We start from the raw sequence: 17530 nt of genomic DNA, 5'->3' as shown, positions 1-17530 counted from the left end.
TGAAGAAGCTGTGTGAAATCAACGGTTCTTCAATAGTTTGTGGTAGTGATTTAATCAGGTGCAATGCTCTTTAACTTTTATTTTTAATACAAACTGTATTTTCTTTTCACAGGACACTTAGTTGTAAAACAGTGAACTCTTGGATTAAGTACCAAGAGTGCTTCGCAATTATCTTCGGACCTGTAGCTGTCATACTGCATCATTATTATTAAGTGTTTGGATTAACTAAATGTCATTTAATCCCGAATCAACCCCTTTTCAAAATGAGAACTAAGATTTAAGGTAAACATCAAAAATAAATTTGTTGAAGTTATGTTTTGTGATTCATGTACTGTAAGCTGTATAACAGGTTTGTTACTGACAAAGAGAATTTCAATCTTCATGCACTAGTTTGAATTCATTAGAGTTAATATGATAAATGTCTAACAATTTTTCTAATTTCACACTCTTTTCCTTCTGATCCTGTTTGTCTTTAGCATTACTCCTGGAGGGATGCTTCATGTTTTGTCGTTCAGTCCCAAATTTCAACCTCTACAGTTCTTGTTGGTTTAGTTTTGTTTGAACATTTTAAGAACCATGTTCTTACTTTCTTATGATCTTTATTGTTGTCTTTGTTAATTTGCTTTACCTTTGTGCAAAATGTTAAATGCTTAGAAACATTGTACCTTAAACAAAGGAAAAACAGTTACTTACAAAATATGTAAAAATACAAGTCAATACTTAAGTTCCACAACTAGAATGAGACGTTGCTTAGACAAAAAATATAAAATCAAAAAGGAAACAGAAATACTCAAAAAAACTATTCCAAATAAGCATCAAACTGGTTACACCCAAGAAATTTATTTGGTGGTTTAAGAAGTGCTGTATGAAAATTCAGCACAATGAGAAACAAGTGACAAGGATGAATTTAGCGATTGCAATCCCGGGATCCCGACTTTTTTTATGATCCCGAAATCCCGGGATTGTCTAACATCAATCCCGGGATTCCCTTTTAGATCGAACAAAACAAAGCGTAATGAAAAAATATAGTAAAATACCAACAATTTTGCGTATCAATAAAATAATTTTTATTTAACATAAAATTGTAAAAAGCATTGTATTTTCGGTTGTACAATAAAATACGATATCGAAAAGGATTGATTTAGAGAAAAACAAAAGTGAAAATCTTTGCACTATGTCATGTTGGTTAACATATACACTATTTAAAAATTGAATACGATCTGATTTAAATAATAGATTTGTAAGCAAAGAAAAAAATTATTATAGTATGCTTGCTTACGATACCCACACTTTTTATCATTACATACGGTTTATATTTATTTTATAATAATTTGTTATATAATACAAATTTACGTTGTTTCTAAAAAGTTACTTACGTAAACACTTTAAAAATATTCGCGATAAATTAGTTAGATTTTTTTTAATACCTGAGTTACTATTGTTAATAATTTTTTGTAGGTTCTTTACTATTGTAAGTTTTTTCAAACTGAAGAAAAGCGCGTTTCTTATAAGGGAGAATCTTATAATTAAAAAATAAATCAGCATGTCGTATGTGGGTTTTACAATTAAAAGTAACTCAGCTGTTAGGAAATATTTTCTACGGGATGGAAAAGGCCAAACAACGATGTGTAAATTACCAAACTGCAAGAAAATTTTAAAAATTGGTGGTGGCTCAACAAAAGGACTTCATACATATAGACCTGCATGAATTCAATGCAAATCAGCCAGATTTTAACAATGAGTTTTCTGACAGTGATTCATCCGAGAATGAGGACACTGAGGAAGATTTGTTGGACTACAATCATGAAAAGTTAAGACCTAAAATTGAACTAAATGAAGTTCATTATGGGTCAGTCATTAAAAAAGTACGCAAACTAATACTAAAACTTAAACAATCACCTACCAAGAATGACATCTTACAAAAATATATTAAGGCTGAATTTGGAAAACAACTGTCTTTAATAATGGACTGCAAGACACGGTGGAGCAGTCTTCTGTTAATGCTTAAACAATTTTACAAAGTAAAAAACTGTATACAAAAAACATGAATTGATATTTAACGTTAACGTTCTTTGCTTGTATTATTGTCAGCATCTTTTAATTTTGTAAGCATGAAATTAATAGCAATGTCGGCTGTAAATAGGTTAGAATCTCGACGACATATTGCTTCAACCGTTAATTTAATGGGAACTAAAGTTGTAATAATCTCTGATAATATTGCCACTTCATCATCTGACAGAGCTATAGAATTATCTTGCACTGGGTATACCCAGCGCAAGCCAACCCTAACGGTTGAAGCAATATGTCATCGAGATTCTAACCTATTTACAACCGACATTGCTCTTAATTTCATGCTTACAAAATTAAAAGATGCTGACTATAATACAAGCAAAGAAATGCATAGAGCTTTAATGACTCGCATGCATGAACGCCGAACCGATATGAGTGGACTTCTGCAATACCTGCATAACGGTCGAAGCCCCGTTGAAGTCGATGAAGAAATAATTACAGTGCCTTCTTCATTTAAATGTCGAAAACTTTTGGTAGAATTGTTGGAAAGATTAAATGCTTCCAATCCTGCTCTAGTAAGAGCATCAGTTGAGTCTGACATGCTGGATTTGATTGAGGAACCTAAAATGGCTCCTGAGTTTGAAAGTAATACTTTAAGTATTGAAGAGGAACTTGATGTTATTAAAGAAGGACAATCACCAATACAACCAATTAGACATAAAATTTTGTCATCAAAATTTCAAAAAGAAATGACACTATTTGAAAATGGGGTTACACGTGGCGATTAGTTAGAAAGAGTTTATTCTTTTCTAACGACCGTGAAATCGACAAGTGTCGAGGCTGAGCGGGCATTTTCTTCCGCTGGACTGTTCAATACAAAAATTCTTAACCGTTTAGGCGATAAAACTTTGGACGTGTTATGCTTCCTGAAGTCGCATTTCGAAGCACACAAAACACAACATATCTCCTTATTTCTAACATAATTGTTTAACATTAATTAACATGTAAAATTTAATTAACATGTTAAATTAAAGTCATTTAATAAATGTATTTTTAATTAAATGTAATGTTTTTATTCTAATTAATACTATATAGAAGTTGTATCTGCTTTTCAATCCCGGGATTAATCCCGGGATCCCGGGATCCCGGGATTGATGTTTTTCAATCCCGAAATCCCGGGATTGAAAAAAACCTCCGGGATTGCAATCCCTAGATGAATTTAAAAGTAATGAATCTAAATTTGACAATCATTCCCATTCCAAAAGCTTTTGAATTGGTTAAATTAGCAGAATAAATCTTTACTAAAACAATTTTCTTTTGAAGAGATTGAAACAACAATATTCAACTTTTTGCATCGCAATCAAAAGTGTTATTTTGAGACCTTGTAAAGAAAGAAGGTAGAGCAATATTGTAAGCTTGTTTAAAGCTTTCCTAACAAATACAAATGACTTGGTATTTATTCAAGAAGTGCATGGTGTAGAAAATCTCAATGAAAATCTACTTTCACTTGAAGATGAATTTAAGGAAACAATATAGCATTTGGCCAAAAAGCAGCACTACAGTTAAAACAAGAAATTTAAGGCTGTTTTAAAAGAAATGTTGGTCTATGAAGCAGCTTGAATGAGAACTGCAAATTTTTAGTTTTTTTTAATGTACCAAGGGTTTTCTGACGAAGTATTAAAGAAACTTACTTTAAATTACAACATTTTAAATTAAAAAATCATTTTATTATAATTAAAAAATCTTTTTATTATAATTAAAAAATCATTTTATTATAATTAAAAAATCATTTTATTACATTCCAATAAGTGTCAAGTCTGAATGATCCTTTTTTAGCTGCTGGATTATTTGTGACAAAAATTTGATCCAGAAAAAGCTTACTTGATACACTTTGTTTCCTGAATATTTATTTTTTAACAAAAAATAAATCTTAAAACTAAACTTATTCTGTTATATTTACTTATTACTGTATTTTAAAAGCTTTCTTTTTAGTTTTCAAATTTTTGCTGATAAATGTTTACATTAGGGTTTAATCTTCAATATATCATAAAGCAAAGTATTCAATTTTATTTTAATATATTTATATTTATAACATTTACAGAATTTTTAGTCAATTTATTATTAGATAATATTTATATTTTTTTTACATATGTATTGCTGTTTGTATCATCATTTATTTTTTTTACAGGATTATATTCGAACTTCTACATATCAAAGTGCTATATTGCAAAATGCAAATGAATTTAAAGGAAAGGTATTATGCGTTAACTTTTTATAGAGTATTTTCAAATATTGTTTTTAAAATTTGTGTCTGTATAAGCAAATATAACCTATATTTGTTACATTGTTAATGAAAAAATTAACCTATATCTATTGTATTGTTGATGAAGAATTTCTGTTAACCTATTTTAAAAAAATAGAAAGAATATCCCTTTGTAAAGAGTGTTCTTATAAAGTTTATGAGGACTAAATTTACAACTAATGCAACAATTAAACTTGCTTGTTATAATTGACTTCTTGATCTATCGATATTCCTGACTCACTTTAATACTATTGCTGTTTTGTTTTGGCAAAAAGCAATAGCTTTACTTAAAATTACTCCACTTAGTGTTTAAAATACTCTCTAGACAATTGCATTCAGACTGATTCTAAATGTCTTTATTGGTCTGTTTAATTTTAATAATGTTTCTAATAAATTAGCAGTTAGTTTTTGTTTTTTGTTTTAATTTTGAAATAAATTTTGGTCAAGGACAATTAAATGAAAGGATACACAGAGTCAGTTCTGACTTTTCAAGCAGAGGCCATAAAATAATTATCTCAAACTGTTTTTTTTATCAAATTGCATCGAAACACTGTTGTATTAATACAAACAATAATAAAAAATTCTACAGCAAAAGTTATTATAATTAATAATGTTAACATTGATAATATTATTAACCTTATAACACATCAATAATATTATTAAACTTGTAACACAGTGAAACCTCAAACATAAAGCTTTGTAAAAAAGTGAAAATTTTAAAACTCCATGATAAAGCTAGTAAAACCTCCTTTCTTTAAAGAAATATACAATATATATTATACAGCCAGTTATTTTTACTTGGTCCTTTTTCATATTCTGAATCCCATGTAGAAAAAAGTTCGCCAAATGCCTGAATACGTTTATTAATAAACCAAAATCATTGTGTCCATTATAAACAGAATGTTTATGAGTCATTTTCTACAGCATGCTGTGCAAAATGAGGTTTCAGGGGCTTATTTGAAAGTCCCTTATTTTTGTTCTATATGAGAATTTGTTTATGCTTTAGTTTCCTTCACAAAGCATAAAGCAATTCTGTTACCTCAAATTGTATATAAATAAGGAACTTCCAAATAATCCTTTAAAACCTATTCATTGAAGTCAAATTTCACTTATCAATAAAAAGGCAAATTCTCAGTATAAATTAATTTATCACATTTTTTTTTTCCAGTTACCTTAGGCTATAATACTCTATTCAGTGCCAGAAAGACACATCATAAATACATGTTTCAAATGAAGTTGTATCTTCAGCATTGATTGGATCTTTGTATGTGTGAGCTTTACTATTAGATGGTTCTGCTTTTACTGATTCCAGAAATGATGCAGCAAATCATGCTAAACACTTTTTAAAAGCCAAAAAAAAAACATTACCAGCTGCCTTAGAAATAAAAAAAACCATAAAAAAATTAACAGCTGCCTTAAAAATATTCTCTCCTGTGGATTGAAAATTCAAAAGACAGAAAATTCTTCAATTATATCACCTTAAAACTCACAAAGCAAAACTGTATCAAAGTTGACAAAAAGCAAATGCTTGTAGACTGCTATCAGCCCTTCTGTGTTTGCACAAAATCTCTTTAGGATACGGGTTACACACTTAATTCTTTTGGGTTAATACCCCGATTATATAAGTAGAGGCACAAACAGTAGCAAGTGATAAATGTACTCATTTCAAAATTTTCTTTTTATCACCTTGATATTGATTTTCTACATCAGAAAATGAACCAACTCTTTTTATTGTCAAGAAATACTTTTCAGAAATCCAGTTGTGCATGCACTTAAGAAGATGGACAGAGCAAAAGAAACCAAACATTCTGATCATCTAATGGATGAATGGTCTGACAGTCAGTAGTTCTATTGAATATTTTGCAGTATTACTGATTGATTTTATGGTTATCATTCAAAGATCCTAAAACAATTGAGATCACGTCGGTTGTTAATTACAATTAGAAAATAAACAATAGCAAAGGAATAATTAGAAAAGATGAAGTTGACATCTTCACAATTCATAATTCTATATTTAATTGGCATATTGAAAGTTTTCGTTTTCTAGAAAATTATTAATACAATACTAAATGAGTTTCTGCTAGAGAAGTCAAAAAGTTGACTTTGCATGTCCTTTCATTAAGTTATCCTTGATTTTGGTTCATGATATTAAGTTAAAAAGGGATCTTATATTAAGCACACAGCTTAAGTTTGTGCATCTTTTAAGAAGCAAATCAAGAACCACATAAAAAAGCAGTATGTTTAAAAAAGAACATGTTTTTAAATGTCCCAATTTGAGTGATCATACCATTTTTTTTTTATAGGTTGTATTGGATGTTGGTGCAGGAACAGGTAGAATATATAAACTTCCAGGGTTATAAAAGTATAGTATCTTGCTCTCATGTTTAGCATTTGTATGCTCAACCTAATACTAAATTTTTTTATATTAATCATTTCCTGGACTCCTTTATAATAAGACTTCTTTATAATTATTTTAAATTACTGTCTAAAGAAGTGAAAATTCTCATTTTCATGACTCGTTTAAAAGGGGATATTCTTCATTTCCTGGACTTCTTTAAAGAACATTACTTTATACTAAATAGCCATTAAATTACAAAAAATAAACTTGATAAATATTAACCTAGCTATGATACATAACTTGACTTAGCAGCACCATAAATTATGAATAATAAAACTGTTACTTCCATGTATTATTTCTAAAATAAACTACATTTAATGATTTGTTGGTGTCTATGATAAGTGTAAAATATTTGACCTTTACATAGTAGCTTTGAATCAGTATTTTAGAGTTGCAAATCAAAAAAAGAAATCAAGGTAACTTATATTTAGCAGTAAATAATAATTGTATGAAAATAAAATCTAATAAAGCAATCTTTTTTATTATTATTAAAAATCTTTGTTCATATCCAAATCAAAAAATCGTTTCCATTTCACTTCTTTATCATTTCCCATCCATTTTCAGCCTTACAATATGCTAAGTAATTAAAGAAGTAGTTGTTTTAGGACTTCAATAAGTCAATACAATCTACAAACAGGGGCGTGGTGGCTCTAAAAAGCCCATGCGGGATTTTTATTAAAAGGCCTATATATGCGGGATTATACCATATATGCTTGATGTAAAGGCCCATACAAAAAAAAAATATACATATATATATATATATATATATATATATATATATATATATATATATATATATATATATATATATATATATATATATATATATATATATATATATATATATATATATATATATATATATATATATATATATATAAGAACTGACCTTATTCTAATAAATCATTAATACAAACTAACAAGTTGAGATAATACTATTTGTAATTAATAGTATTGTTTGTAATACTAATAATAATAATAATAAGTGTTGATATTGATGAGTGCGAGAGAGTATTTTCCGCTCTTAAACATGTAAAAAACAAGTTAAGAAACAAATTGACCCAGGAACATACGCGAGATACGTTACTATGTTACTACAATGCGGATATTTTAGAGGAAATCCCTTTAGATGAAATTGTTAATATATTTGCAGCAGGAAGCCATGAACGATGCCGCCTTCTACTCGGATAGTTTTTTTTAATATATATTGTATATTTAAATATGTATTCCTTTTTTTAATCTGTCTGAGGACAGGATATTACGGAGTGAATTCTTTATTTAACATACAATAATATAAACTGTATAAAAATAAAAAACTTTATTTATCATAAAACAAGTTTATATCTGTTTCGAAACGTTACAAAAATGCAAAACATGAGTTCGATACTTATTTATATAAAACTTAATCTAAAATTTAACAACAAAACATTTTTCTTAAATGAATTAAAACGCTATACAATTACTATATTGTAATTGTATTGCGATTTAATTTATTAAAGAAAAATGTTTTAGGGTTAAATTTTTAAATTAAGTTAATTTAATTATATAATAATAGCTATTATTATTGTTGGGTATGTGGACTTATTTAAATTTATTTCGTCAACATTACGTTCGTTAAAAACCATTTATGGGTTCATAATTTTTCTTATGAAAAAAATATATCATAATACGTCTTAAAACATCTACTTTGTTTTCAGAACAATATTATTATTATGCAAAATACTAATATAATTTTGCTCAAAGCTGAAGACTTTATATCAAGTGATTAAACAGAAATAAACAGAAATATTGTAAATAATTGTGGAATTTCTATAAAATTTTGAAAAAATTAAAATTTGCCAAAAGGCCCAAATTTAGATGAAAAAGTGAAAAGCCCATGCGGGAATCCCGCATAGCCTCTAGGGCCACCACGCCTCTGTCTACAAAATACAATATGTAAATGGAATGAAAAAGATGAAACAACATTAAAACATCTAAAAAACCTCTTTTTTTCAAAATTTGTTTCATCTTTTTCATTCCATTTACATGGAATGAAAAAGATGAAACAAATTTTGAATTTACAAAAAGTTGAGAATTTACAAAAAGTTGAGAGAATCTGAAATTTTTATAAACTTTTTTATCTATTCATTATCTTTTTTGTTAGATTTTCTTTTTAAAAGTAGAATAATCTTTTGAATCATTATTTCCCTGAGGTTTTTTAGATGTTTTAAAAGCCACATGAAGAAAAGTTTTTCCATGTTTCCTATTTGTCCTCTCCCTTAATTTATATTTGAAAGATTTTTCTCTAAGAGGGATTTTAGTGGCATGTACTTTTGTTGTTTTTCTTAAATTCAAAACTTAAATCTTTCAAAATGAAATTTTCAGGGATTCTTTCTTACTTTGCTGCTCAAGCTGGTGCAAGAAAAGTATATGCAGTTGAAGCAAGTAATATGGGTCAATTTGCAAAGGTAAATATATCTTACTAGTGTTTGAATTGTGTTAGTTATAGTAAATAAAACATTCTTGTATAATTTTACGGAAGCAAAAAGATTTATACTACTTTAGTGACAAAAACTTTTTATCTTAGGAACTTGCAAAGAATAATAACATCAATGATATAGTACAAGTGGTTGTTGGAAAAATTGAAGAAGTATCTGTTATTTTAAAAAAAAATAATAATAATTTTTATTTTTAATATTTAAAAGTTTTTTTTCTTTGGTGGTAATTTAAACTTAGATTATCACAGCTCGTTCATAAAATTTAACTTAAGAAGACTTCATAAGTTTTTATAAAATTGAGTTTGTATAAACTTTTTCATAAAAAACTATGTTTTAATTTTTAAAAAACTAAATTTTAAACACAGAATTAAGTTAAAGTGTCATTTTAAATGATTAAAAAAGGGTTGCAAATTCTAAATAGAAAAAAAGAAGAAAAATAAATTAATTTGTCCTAGTGCATTTCTTTTTTTTTATTCTTTTTTTTTTTAATTTTTGATTTTATTTTCAATTTATTTTTTGATAAAAGGTGACTTTACCTGAAAATGTGGACATTATCATATCAGAACCAATGGGATATATGCTATTTAATGAGAGAATGCTGGAAACGTACTTACATGCTAAAAAATGGTTAAAGCCAGGAGGTTTTTTTTACTTCTTGATAACTTTACTATTTAAATTTTTTCTTTTATAAAAATATCTTTAAAAACAGAATCTTTTTTATTTTACTTAATAGATTTTCTGTTACATAGGTAACATGTACCCAACAAAAGGTGATCTTTATGTAGCTCCATTTACTGATGATGCCCTTTTTATGGAACATTTTGGAAAGTCTAATTTCTGGTCAGTTTTCTTATGCAGAAATATATTTGTAATAGTTCAAAATTTGAAGTGCTAATGTTTGTTCAAGAGATATTTTAAATTTTGCACATCAAAGCTCCAAGTTTCAGTGATTAACTGGGTTATGTTTATAGAATTTTTTAGTTTTATAGTTTTCGTTTTTGTTACTTTTGTAAAAGACATAGATAACTTAATTTATTCTTAATAAGAGACCTCTTTGCAAAATACATTTCTTTTTTTTTCCCCAAAATGATGAAATTCTTTTATTGAGTTCCAGAAAATGACATGTTTTTAATGAATTTAGGTGTCAAACAGCATTTTATAGTGTGGATCTGACTAGTTTACATCAAGCTGCATTGCAGGAATATTTTCGACAACCAATAGTTGTATGTAGTTTTAGTTGTTATTGTTTTTTTTTTTTTTTACATAACTCATTTCACACATTTAGCCTCAAAGAGGAAAATTTTCAAATTAAAGGCTTTTAGTGTTACATGCTTATTAGCAACACATGGCTTACCTAGTCAGATTTCTTCTTTATAAACTGTTAGAAAGTGTGCAGCAGTCATTAATGTTAAATACAGGATACATTTGATGTTCGAATTCTAATGGCAAAACCTGTTGTTCATTCTACAAACTTCTTAACAACACAAGAGGAACAACTACATAAGTATTCTTATTTTTGAGTTTTAAAAAAGTCACAATTTTTCAACAAACGAGAAAAATAGACACACACACACAGTGAAATGTTACTCTAATATAGTAAAAACATTATTATCACTTATGTTAATTAAAACTTTGATTAGAATTCATATCCCTTTACATTATACAATGCTTATGACTGGCACATTGCACGGGCTTGCCTTTTGGTTTGATGTTGCTTTCCTTGGTCAAACGTAAGTTACTTTTGACTTTTTCTTACTTTTGGTATTTGCTCTTTATGATAAGACAGCTTTGTTTTAAAGTGATGTATGTTCTTCATATATGCATCCCAGTATGTTTTTTATATATTAAGCTAATCACAATAATATGGAAGTTTTTTATTTCAGAACTTAGTGTTTTCTAAAATCTCTATTGATTCATGTTTTAGATAAAGCAATTTAATTTTGAAACTAAAGGATACCTTTTAAATTTAGAAGCCATGTATATCTATCTACAGCTCCTCAAGAACCCCTTACTCATTGGTATCAGGTAATATTCTTTGCTTTCATTGATAATATCACAGAAGTTCATAAACATTTATTTACATATTTAAATTACAATTTTTTGGAATATTACTTTATTAAACTTTTTATTGGAAAAAGTTCAGAAATGCTAATAGTAGATGCATTACTATTAGCATTTTTGAACTTTACAATTAAGAGCATGGTTTTACTTCAAAACACATCTCATTTGCTTTAACAAAATTATACAAATAATTGAACTTTAGTTACATTTTTGCATCAATTTATAAATAAAGATGAGTTATTGAACATCTATGGTGTTTTGCCGTGTAAGAATGTCAGGTGATTTACTCATTAGGTAAATGATTGCGTTTATTATTACATTACTATAAATGATTAGATTACTTTTTATGTTTCAGAGTTGCTATTCTTTCAGATTTTACTATTGCGTTCTGATGGGCTTGCAGTATTTTGATTTAATGTTGTGGCTGTGCTGTGTTTTATGATAATGGGATTGCTGCCATTAGTTTCATCTTTTTGCACATTTGAAGTAATTACCTACTCATGTGGTTCTGTATATATAGTATTTATTTGAACTGAGTGGAAAAGTACTACTTGATAGCATGCATTTGGCTGATGCCTCAAAAAGCAATAAATTATTACAAGATTATTATAAAAACAATAAATTATTATTACAAAACAATCACCTCAAAAATATCTCAAAACAAATGAAATAATTGTATTTCAGCTCATTAAATTAAATCTAAAAATGTGAAAATAGTTTTTGGACATTTTACAAAAATCCTATTGGCAGTCAATGTGTTAAAATGTGAGACTTTTCTGCACAATATACTTATAGTTCTATCTAGTGATAACTACAAAGCTAGCAACTAGTGACTACAAAACTTTACTCCACATTCATTTTGCAGATTTTTACACAATTATCACCAATGTCCACAAATATGATTTATTTCAAAAACTATCAGTCACCAAAGTCAGTCACCAAAAAACAGTTGAAATAATCAGCCAAATGATTTACAACCACAGGAACCATTTGAAATAAAGTTTACCAAATCCCAAACCATTTCTCTTTGAGCTTATTGCATTTATTGTCACTTTTAGCAGCAATATTTTTGCAGCAATCTTTGCCTGTCTCAAAAAATTCAAAAACCACGTTTTAATTTAATGTTCTTGGTGTTATAATTTATCATCAGCTCTGCTATCATTTTAACTGCTCATTCACTAGATGTCACCAGTCATAAAACAGAAGTTGCATTCTTTAGCTTTATTGTATTTCTAGAATCCATTTTATTTTTTAAACATAATCTGAACAAACATTTTACAACAATAAAATAAAATTGAAATAGATGTACTGTACTAAGTTTTGAGTGTAACAGTTGTTAAGGTCATTAAAAATGTGTATAATTAGGGATTGCAATCCCGGAGGTTTTTTTCAATCCCGGGATTTCGGGATTGAAAAGCAAATACAACATCTATATAGTTTTAAGTAATAAAAACAGTACATTTAACTAAAAATATATTTATTAAATGAAGTTAATTTAACATTTTAATTAAATTTCACATGTTAATGTTAAAAAATTATGTTAGAAATAAGGAGATATGTTATATTTTTTGTGCTTCGAAATGCGACTTCAGGAAGCATAACGCGTCCAAAGTTTCATCGCCCAAATAGTTACGAATTTTTGTATTGAACAGTCCAGCGGAAGAAAATGCCCGCTCAGCCTCGACACTTATTGGTTTCACGGTCATTAGAAAAGAACTCTTTCTAACTAATCGCCACGTGTAACCCCATTTTCAAATAGTGTTGTTTCTTTTTGAATTTTTGATGACAATGTTTCATGTCTAATTGGTTGTATTGGTGATTGTCCTTTTTTAATAACACGACCAAGTTCATTTTCAATACTTAAAGTATTACTTTCAGACTCAGAAGCCATTTCAGGTTCCTCAATCAAATCCAGCATGTCAGACTCAACTGATGCTCTTACTAGAGCAGGATTGGAAGCATTTAATCTTTCCAACAATTCTTCCAAAAGTTTTCGACATTTAAATGAAGAAGGTACTGTAATTATTTCTTGATCGACTTTAACGGGGCTTCAACCGTTATGCAGGTATTGCAGAAGTCCACTTATCGGTTCGGCGTTCATGCATGCTAGTCATTAAAGCTCTACGCATTTCATTGCTTGTATTGTTGTCAGCATCTTTTAATTTTTAAGCATGAATTTAATAGCAATGTCGGCTGTAAATAGGTTAGAATCTTGACGACATATTGCTTCAACCGTTAATTTAATGGGAACTAAAGTTGTAATAATCTCTGATAATATTGTCACTTCATCATGTGACAGAGCTATAGAATTATCTTACACTGGGTAAATATCAAATAATGATTTTTGTATACAACTTTTTACTTTGTAAAATCGTTTAAGCATTAACAGAAGGCTGCTCCACCGTGTCTTGCAGTCCATTATTAAAGACAGTTGTTTTCCAAATTCAGCCTTAATATATTTTTGTAAGATGTCTTTCTTGGTGGGTGATCGTCTAAATTTTAGTAGTAGTTTGCGTACTTTTTTAATGACTGGCCCATAATGAACTTCATTTAGTTCAATTTTAGGTCTTACATTTTCATGATTGTAGTCCAAAAAATCTTCCTCAATGTCCTCATTCTCGGATGAATCACTGTCAAAAAATTCATTGTTAAAATCTAGATGGTTTGCATCGAATTCTCTCTTTTTATAAAAAACATCAATTACAGCAAATTGTATGCCGTGAGCAAAACATAGTTGTTGGTTAGCAAGCAGCAACCTGCCGACTTTTTTCACAACTTTAGCTCTGTCGTTCATTATAGCCACAATATCGCTGTATAGATCAAGACTGTGGTCTTTAAGTCTTTTTTCTAATAGTTCAATGCACTTTTCTGCTGGTATTGAATCTATTATTCGCACAAAACCTAAACTCCAGAACTGAGATTTTTTTCTATGAACGTTAACATTCACGTAGCGACGATTTCTTCCATTCATCAAAAATGTCCATTCCAAACAGCTGAGTTACTTTAAATTGTAAAACCCACATACGACATGCTGATTGAATTTTTAATTTAAGATTCTACCTTATTAGAAACGCGCTTTTTTTCAGTTTGAAAAAACTGACAATAGTAAATAAGCTATTAAAAATTGTTAACAATAGTAACTAAGGTATTAAAAAATTTAACTAATTTAACGCGAATATTTTAAAAGTGTTTACGTAAATATCTTTTTAGAAACAACGTAAATTTGTATTATATAACGAATTATTATAAAATAAATATAATCCGTAATATGTAATGATACAAAGTTTGGGTATCGCAAGCAAGCACATTATAATAATATTTTTCATTGCTTACAAATCTATTATTTAAATCGTATTCAATTTTTAAATTGTGTATATGTTAACCAACATGAAACAGTGCGAAGATTATCACTTTTGTTTTTCCCTGAATCAATCCTTTTCGATATCGTATTTTATTGTACAACCAAAAATACAATACTTTTTACAATTTTATGCTAAATAAAAATTATTTTATTGATACGCAAAATTGTTGTTATTTTTATATATTTTTACATTAGGCTTTGTTTTGTTCGATCTTATAGGGAATCCCGGGATTGATCTTAGACAATCCCGGGATTTCGGGATCATAAAAAAAGGCCGGGATCCCGGGATTGATTACTGATCATAAATCTTATGAAAGGAGTATTAGGTTCCTAGATCAACATGCAAAAATAATAGCAATCATAGATCAATTTCAGCATTTGTTAATAAGGTTAAAAAGATGCAAGACCTGTTAGTTCAGACATTTTCAGTTTAGCCCAATAAAGCAGAATAACTTGTCAAGAATCCAGAAGATCTTATTTTTCTGATTGATGAAGCCTGACTGTTTAGTAACATTTGGTCCACAAGTTAATGTTTTGGCTAGAAAGGTCCATTGTCGACAACTATTAAACAAGATGAACAAACTTGTCAAGAGAAAATTGAAAATGTAAGTACAAGTTGCACAATTGTTAGTATAAATGTCTCACTCACTGTAAGTAGCAGTAGCAATAGTGGTTCAGCAGACAGCAGTGACTCAGGTTGTGAGTTGGTAGAAGTTGGTGAGAAGCTGTAGAGGTCAGTTACTTAACTTCATCAAAAAGAATCAGAAGTCACCACAGATCTTCCTATACTGGAATTCATAACTTATGATATAGTTCAATGTCCTAAGAAAGTGGTGGTTGCATTAAGGTCTCCATTTCATATACAACTGTTGATAAATTAAAATGTTAATCTGGATATGAAATTGCAATGAATATCAGAGAACAGTGTATTGCTTCAAAACTTGAGATTTTGCATTGGGATCCTAAGGTGATGCTAGCAAATCAGATTAAATTAGAAGAATGCCTTACAGTTGTTGTCAGCAATTTTCATGAACTAAAACTTCAAGGTGTTCCAGCATATAAACCTGGAAAGGTTTGTGAGTCTGGCGGCATCATTATTGATATAACTTTTGACTTCCTGTCTTCATGGGATTGTACAGATTCAGTTGTTAACATGGCATTCAATCCAACAGACCCTAACACCGTTCATGTGACAGCAGCATGTATAGCTATCCAGGAAAAGTTGATCATTACTTTGGCAGCATGTTATCATAATGTTGGGGAAGTTATCTTATGTATTTGAAGATCTCTAGCAGGACACTCAATCATGTTTAAGAGATCAGGAATCAAAGCCAGATGGATTACAAAACTTATCTACTTGATTAAAATTTGTTTGTTTTAGCATCAAATTAGAAACTGGCAGAAGAGGTACCATAACCACGCACCAAGTCTCAAAGGTGACAGAATGTGTTAACTTTAGCACTTAGTCTATAGTTCCTGGTACAATTCAGCAGTAGATGCACCGTGGAATGACTTACAATTCTATCAGTAAAAAATTTTGAGGTACAAAGCCATAAACAAAATAGTTCTAGAATGCAGTTAAAGCTTTTAGTCTATATCTTTTTTATTTAATGCCTGGAATGATTTCTTTTATTCTCTTTAGCAAAAAAGCTGAACGAGGAGTCAAACTAAACTCAGATTTCTTGTCACCTGCAATGATTTTTTTTTTCTCACAAAAAATCTTAAGTTTTTCAATTGAAGGAATCTATTAAATTTAATTGTTTCAGAATTCTATATGTTGAATGTTTACATAGAAGATTGTGGAAGCATGAACTAAAAGTTTCATATAAAAGGTTGTTTTTTTAGGTTCGTTGTCTTTTTAGGTTCGTTGTCTTTTTCCTAATCCTTTATTCGTAAGAGCTGGTCAGAAAGTTGTCGGAAATGTTATTCTTCATGCAAATCAAAAGTAATTTGTTTCGATAAATTTCTTCGTAATGATACTTATTGTTTTAAAAAGCATTTTTAATTTAAAACACGATACCCTATTTATAACTTAAAACACGATACCCTAATTTATTTCAGGCAAAGTTATGATGTTGAAATGGATGTAACTTTAGATGGAACAGGAGTGCGATCCACTAACATTCTTGATCTGAAAAACCCTTTCTTCCGCTACACAGGTGTTCAAACAGCTCCTCCCCCTGGTACAAATTCTCAATCTCCAACAGAGACCTATTGGAATAATGCTGGGGTAGTTTTAAACGGAGGAATAATGAATACATCAGCTGCATATGTAGGCCAGACTTCACATGGATTAGGTATCCGACTGTTGTTTTCTCATTTATTACTAATGACGCTATCACAGCATATATGAGTTCAGAGTTATATCGAAATATGTATCTTCTCTAAATGTTAGGTAGTGGAGGAGCAGCCTACACTACGCAAGCCATGGGTAACGTAATGGCAACAGGTGGAAACTATGGATCTAGCCAAACTGTTCAGATTGGAGGAGATAGGTATGTTATATCAAATCAGTCGCAGGTATATCCCTATGATCACGCAGCACGTTTTGGATACTTATCAGGATTATCAGGATGATATTTCATGCTGTTGTTCTGCTTATTCTGCAAAATAAACACTTTGCGACGTTCGTCGTTTTTCGTCGTTCGTTACGTTTCCAGTTTCAATCAGAAGATTCGGTAATAAGAATTATGATATTTTAGATTGTATGGGGTTATTTCTTAATTTTAACTCCTTGCGTTTTAAATATTTTTATCGTTTCTGTTAAAGGAATGAACATTTTTTTCTAAAATTTCAACTCTGTAATAAGAAAAACAACTTTTTATATTTTATATTTTATCATACTGTCATATCCGGTTATTGAGGAATTTTTCTTTTAATTGATATACATCCATGTTTCACTTCGAAGAACTCGATGTTAA

General features: G+C 29.1%; 1 protein-coding gene across 2 annotated transcripts in view; it reads left to right on the top strand.

The window, feature by feature from the left end:
* LOC145192178 (putative histone-arginine methyltransferase CARMER) overlaps positions 1-17530 on the top strand; it is a 24594-nt gene extending 7064 nt beyond the window's left edge. Inside the window, exons 5-17 of one of the 2 annotated variants that reach the window (XR_016449357.1) lie at positions 4199-4264; positions 6616-6643; positions 9075-9157; positions 9277-9339; positions 9714-9828; positions 9937-10027; positions 10329-10410; positions 10606-10691; positions 10828-10917; positions 11158-11212; positions 16455-16554; positions 16671-16906; positions 17005-17530. Coding sequence is in view for 1 of the 2 variants with exons in the window: in XM_090076951.1 (XP_089933077.1) it covers positions 4199-4264; positions 6616-6643; positions 9075-9157; positions 9277-9339; positions 9714-9828; positions 9937-10027; positions 10329-10410; positions 10606-10691; positions 10828-10917; positions 11158-11212; positions 16472-16554; positions 16671-16906; positions 17005-17186 (1260 nt within the window). In the remaining variant the exon portion in view is untranslated. The remainder of the gene's footprint in view (positions 1-4198; positions 4265-6615; positions 6644-9074; positions 9158-9276; positions 9340-9713; positions 9829-9936; positions 10028-10328; positions 10411-10605; positions 10692-10827; positions 10918-11157; positions 11213-16454; positions 16555-16670; positions 16907-17004) is intronic. The other variant, XM_090076951.1, reaches the window with a different exon arrangement.

Source organism: Hydra viridissima, unplaced genomic scaffold (genome assembly GCF_058129835.1).
Source record: "Hydra viridissima isolate aposymbiotic clone 2 unplaced genomic scaffold, HvirCarnegie_v1 scaffold_1, whole genome shotgun sequence".
NCBI lineage: Eukaryota > Metazoa > Cnidaria > Hydrozoa > Anthoathecata > Hydridae > Hydra > Hydra viridissima.
The sequence above is the reverse complement of the archived record's forward strand: the minus strand, read 5'-3'. Positions and strand labels throughout refer to the sequence as shown.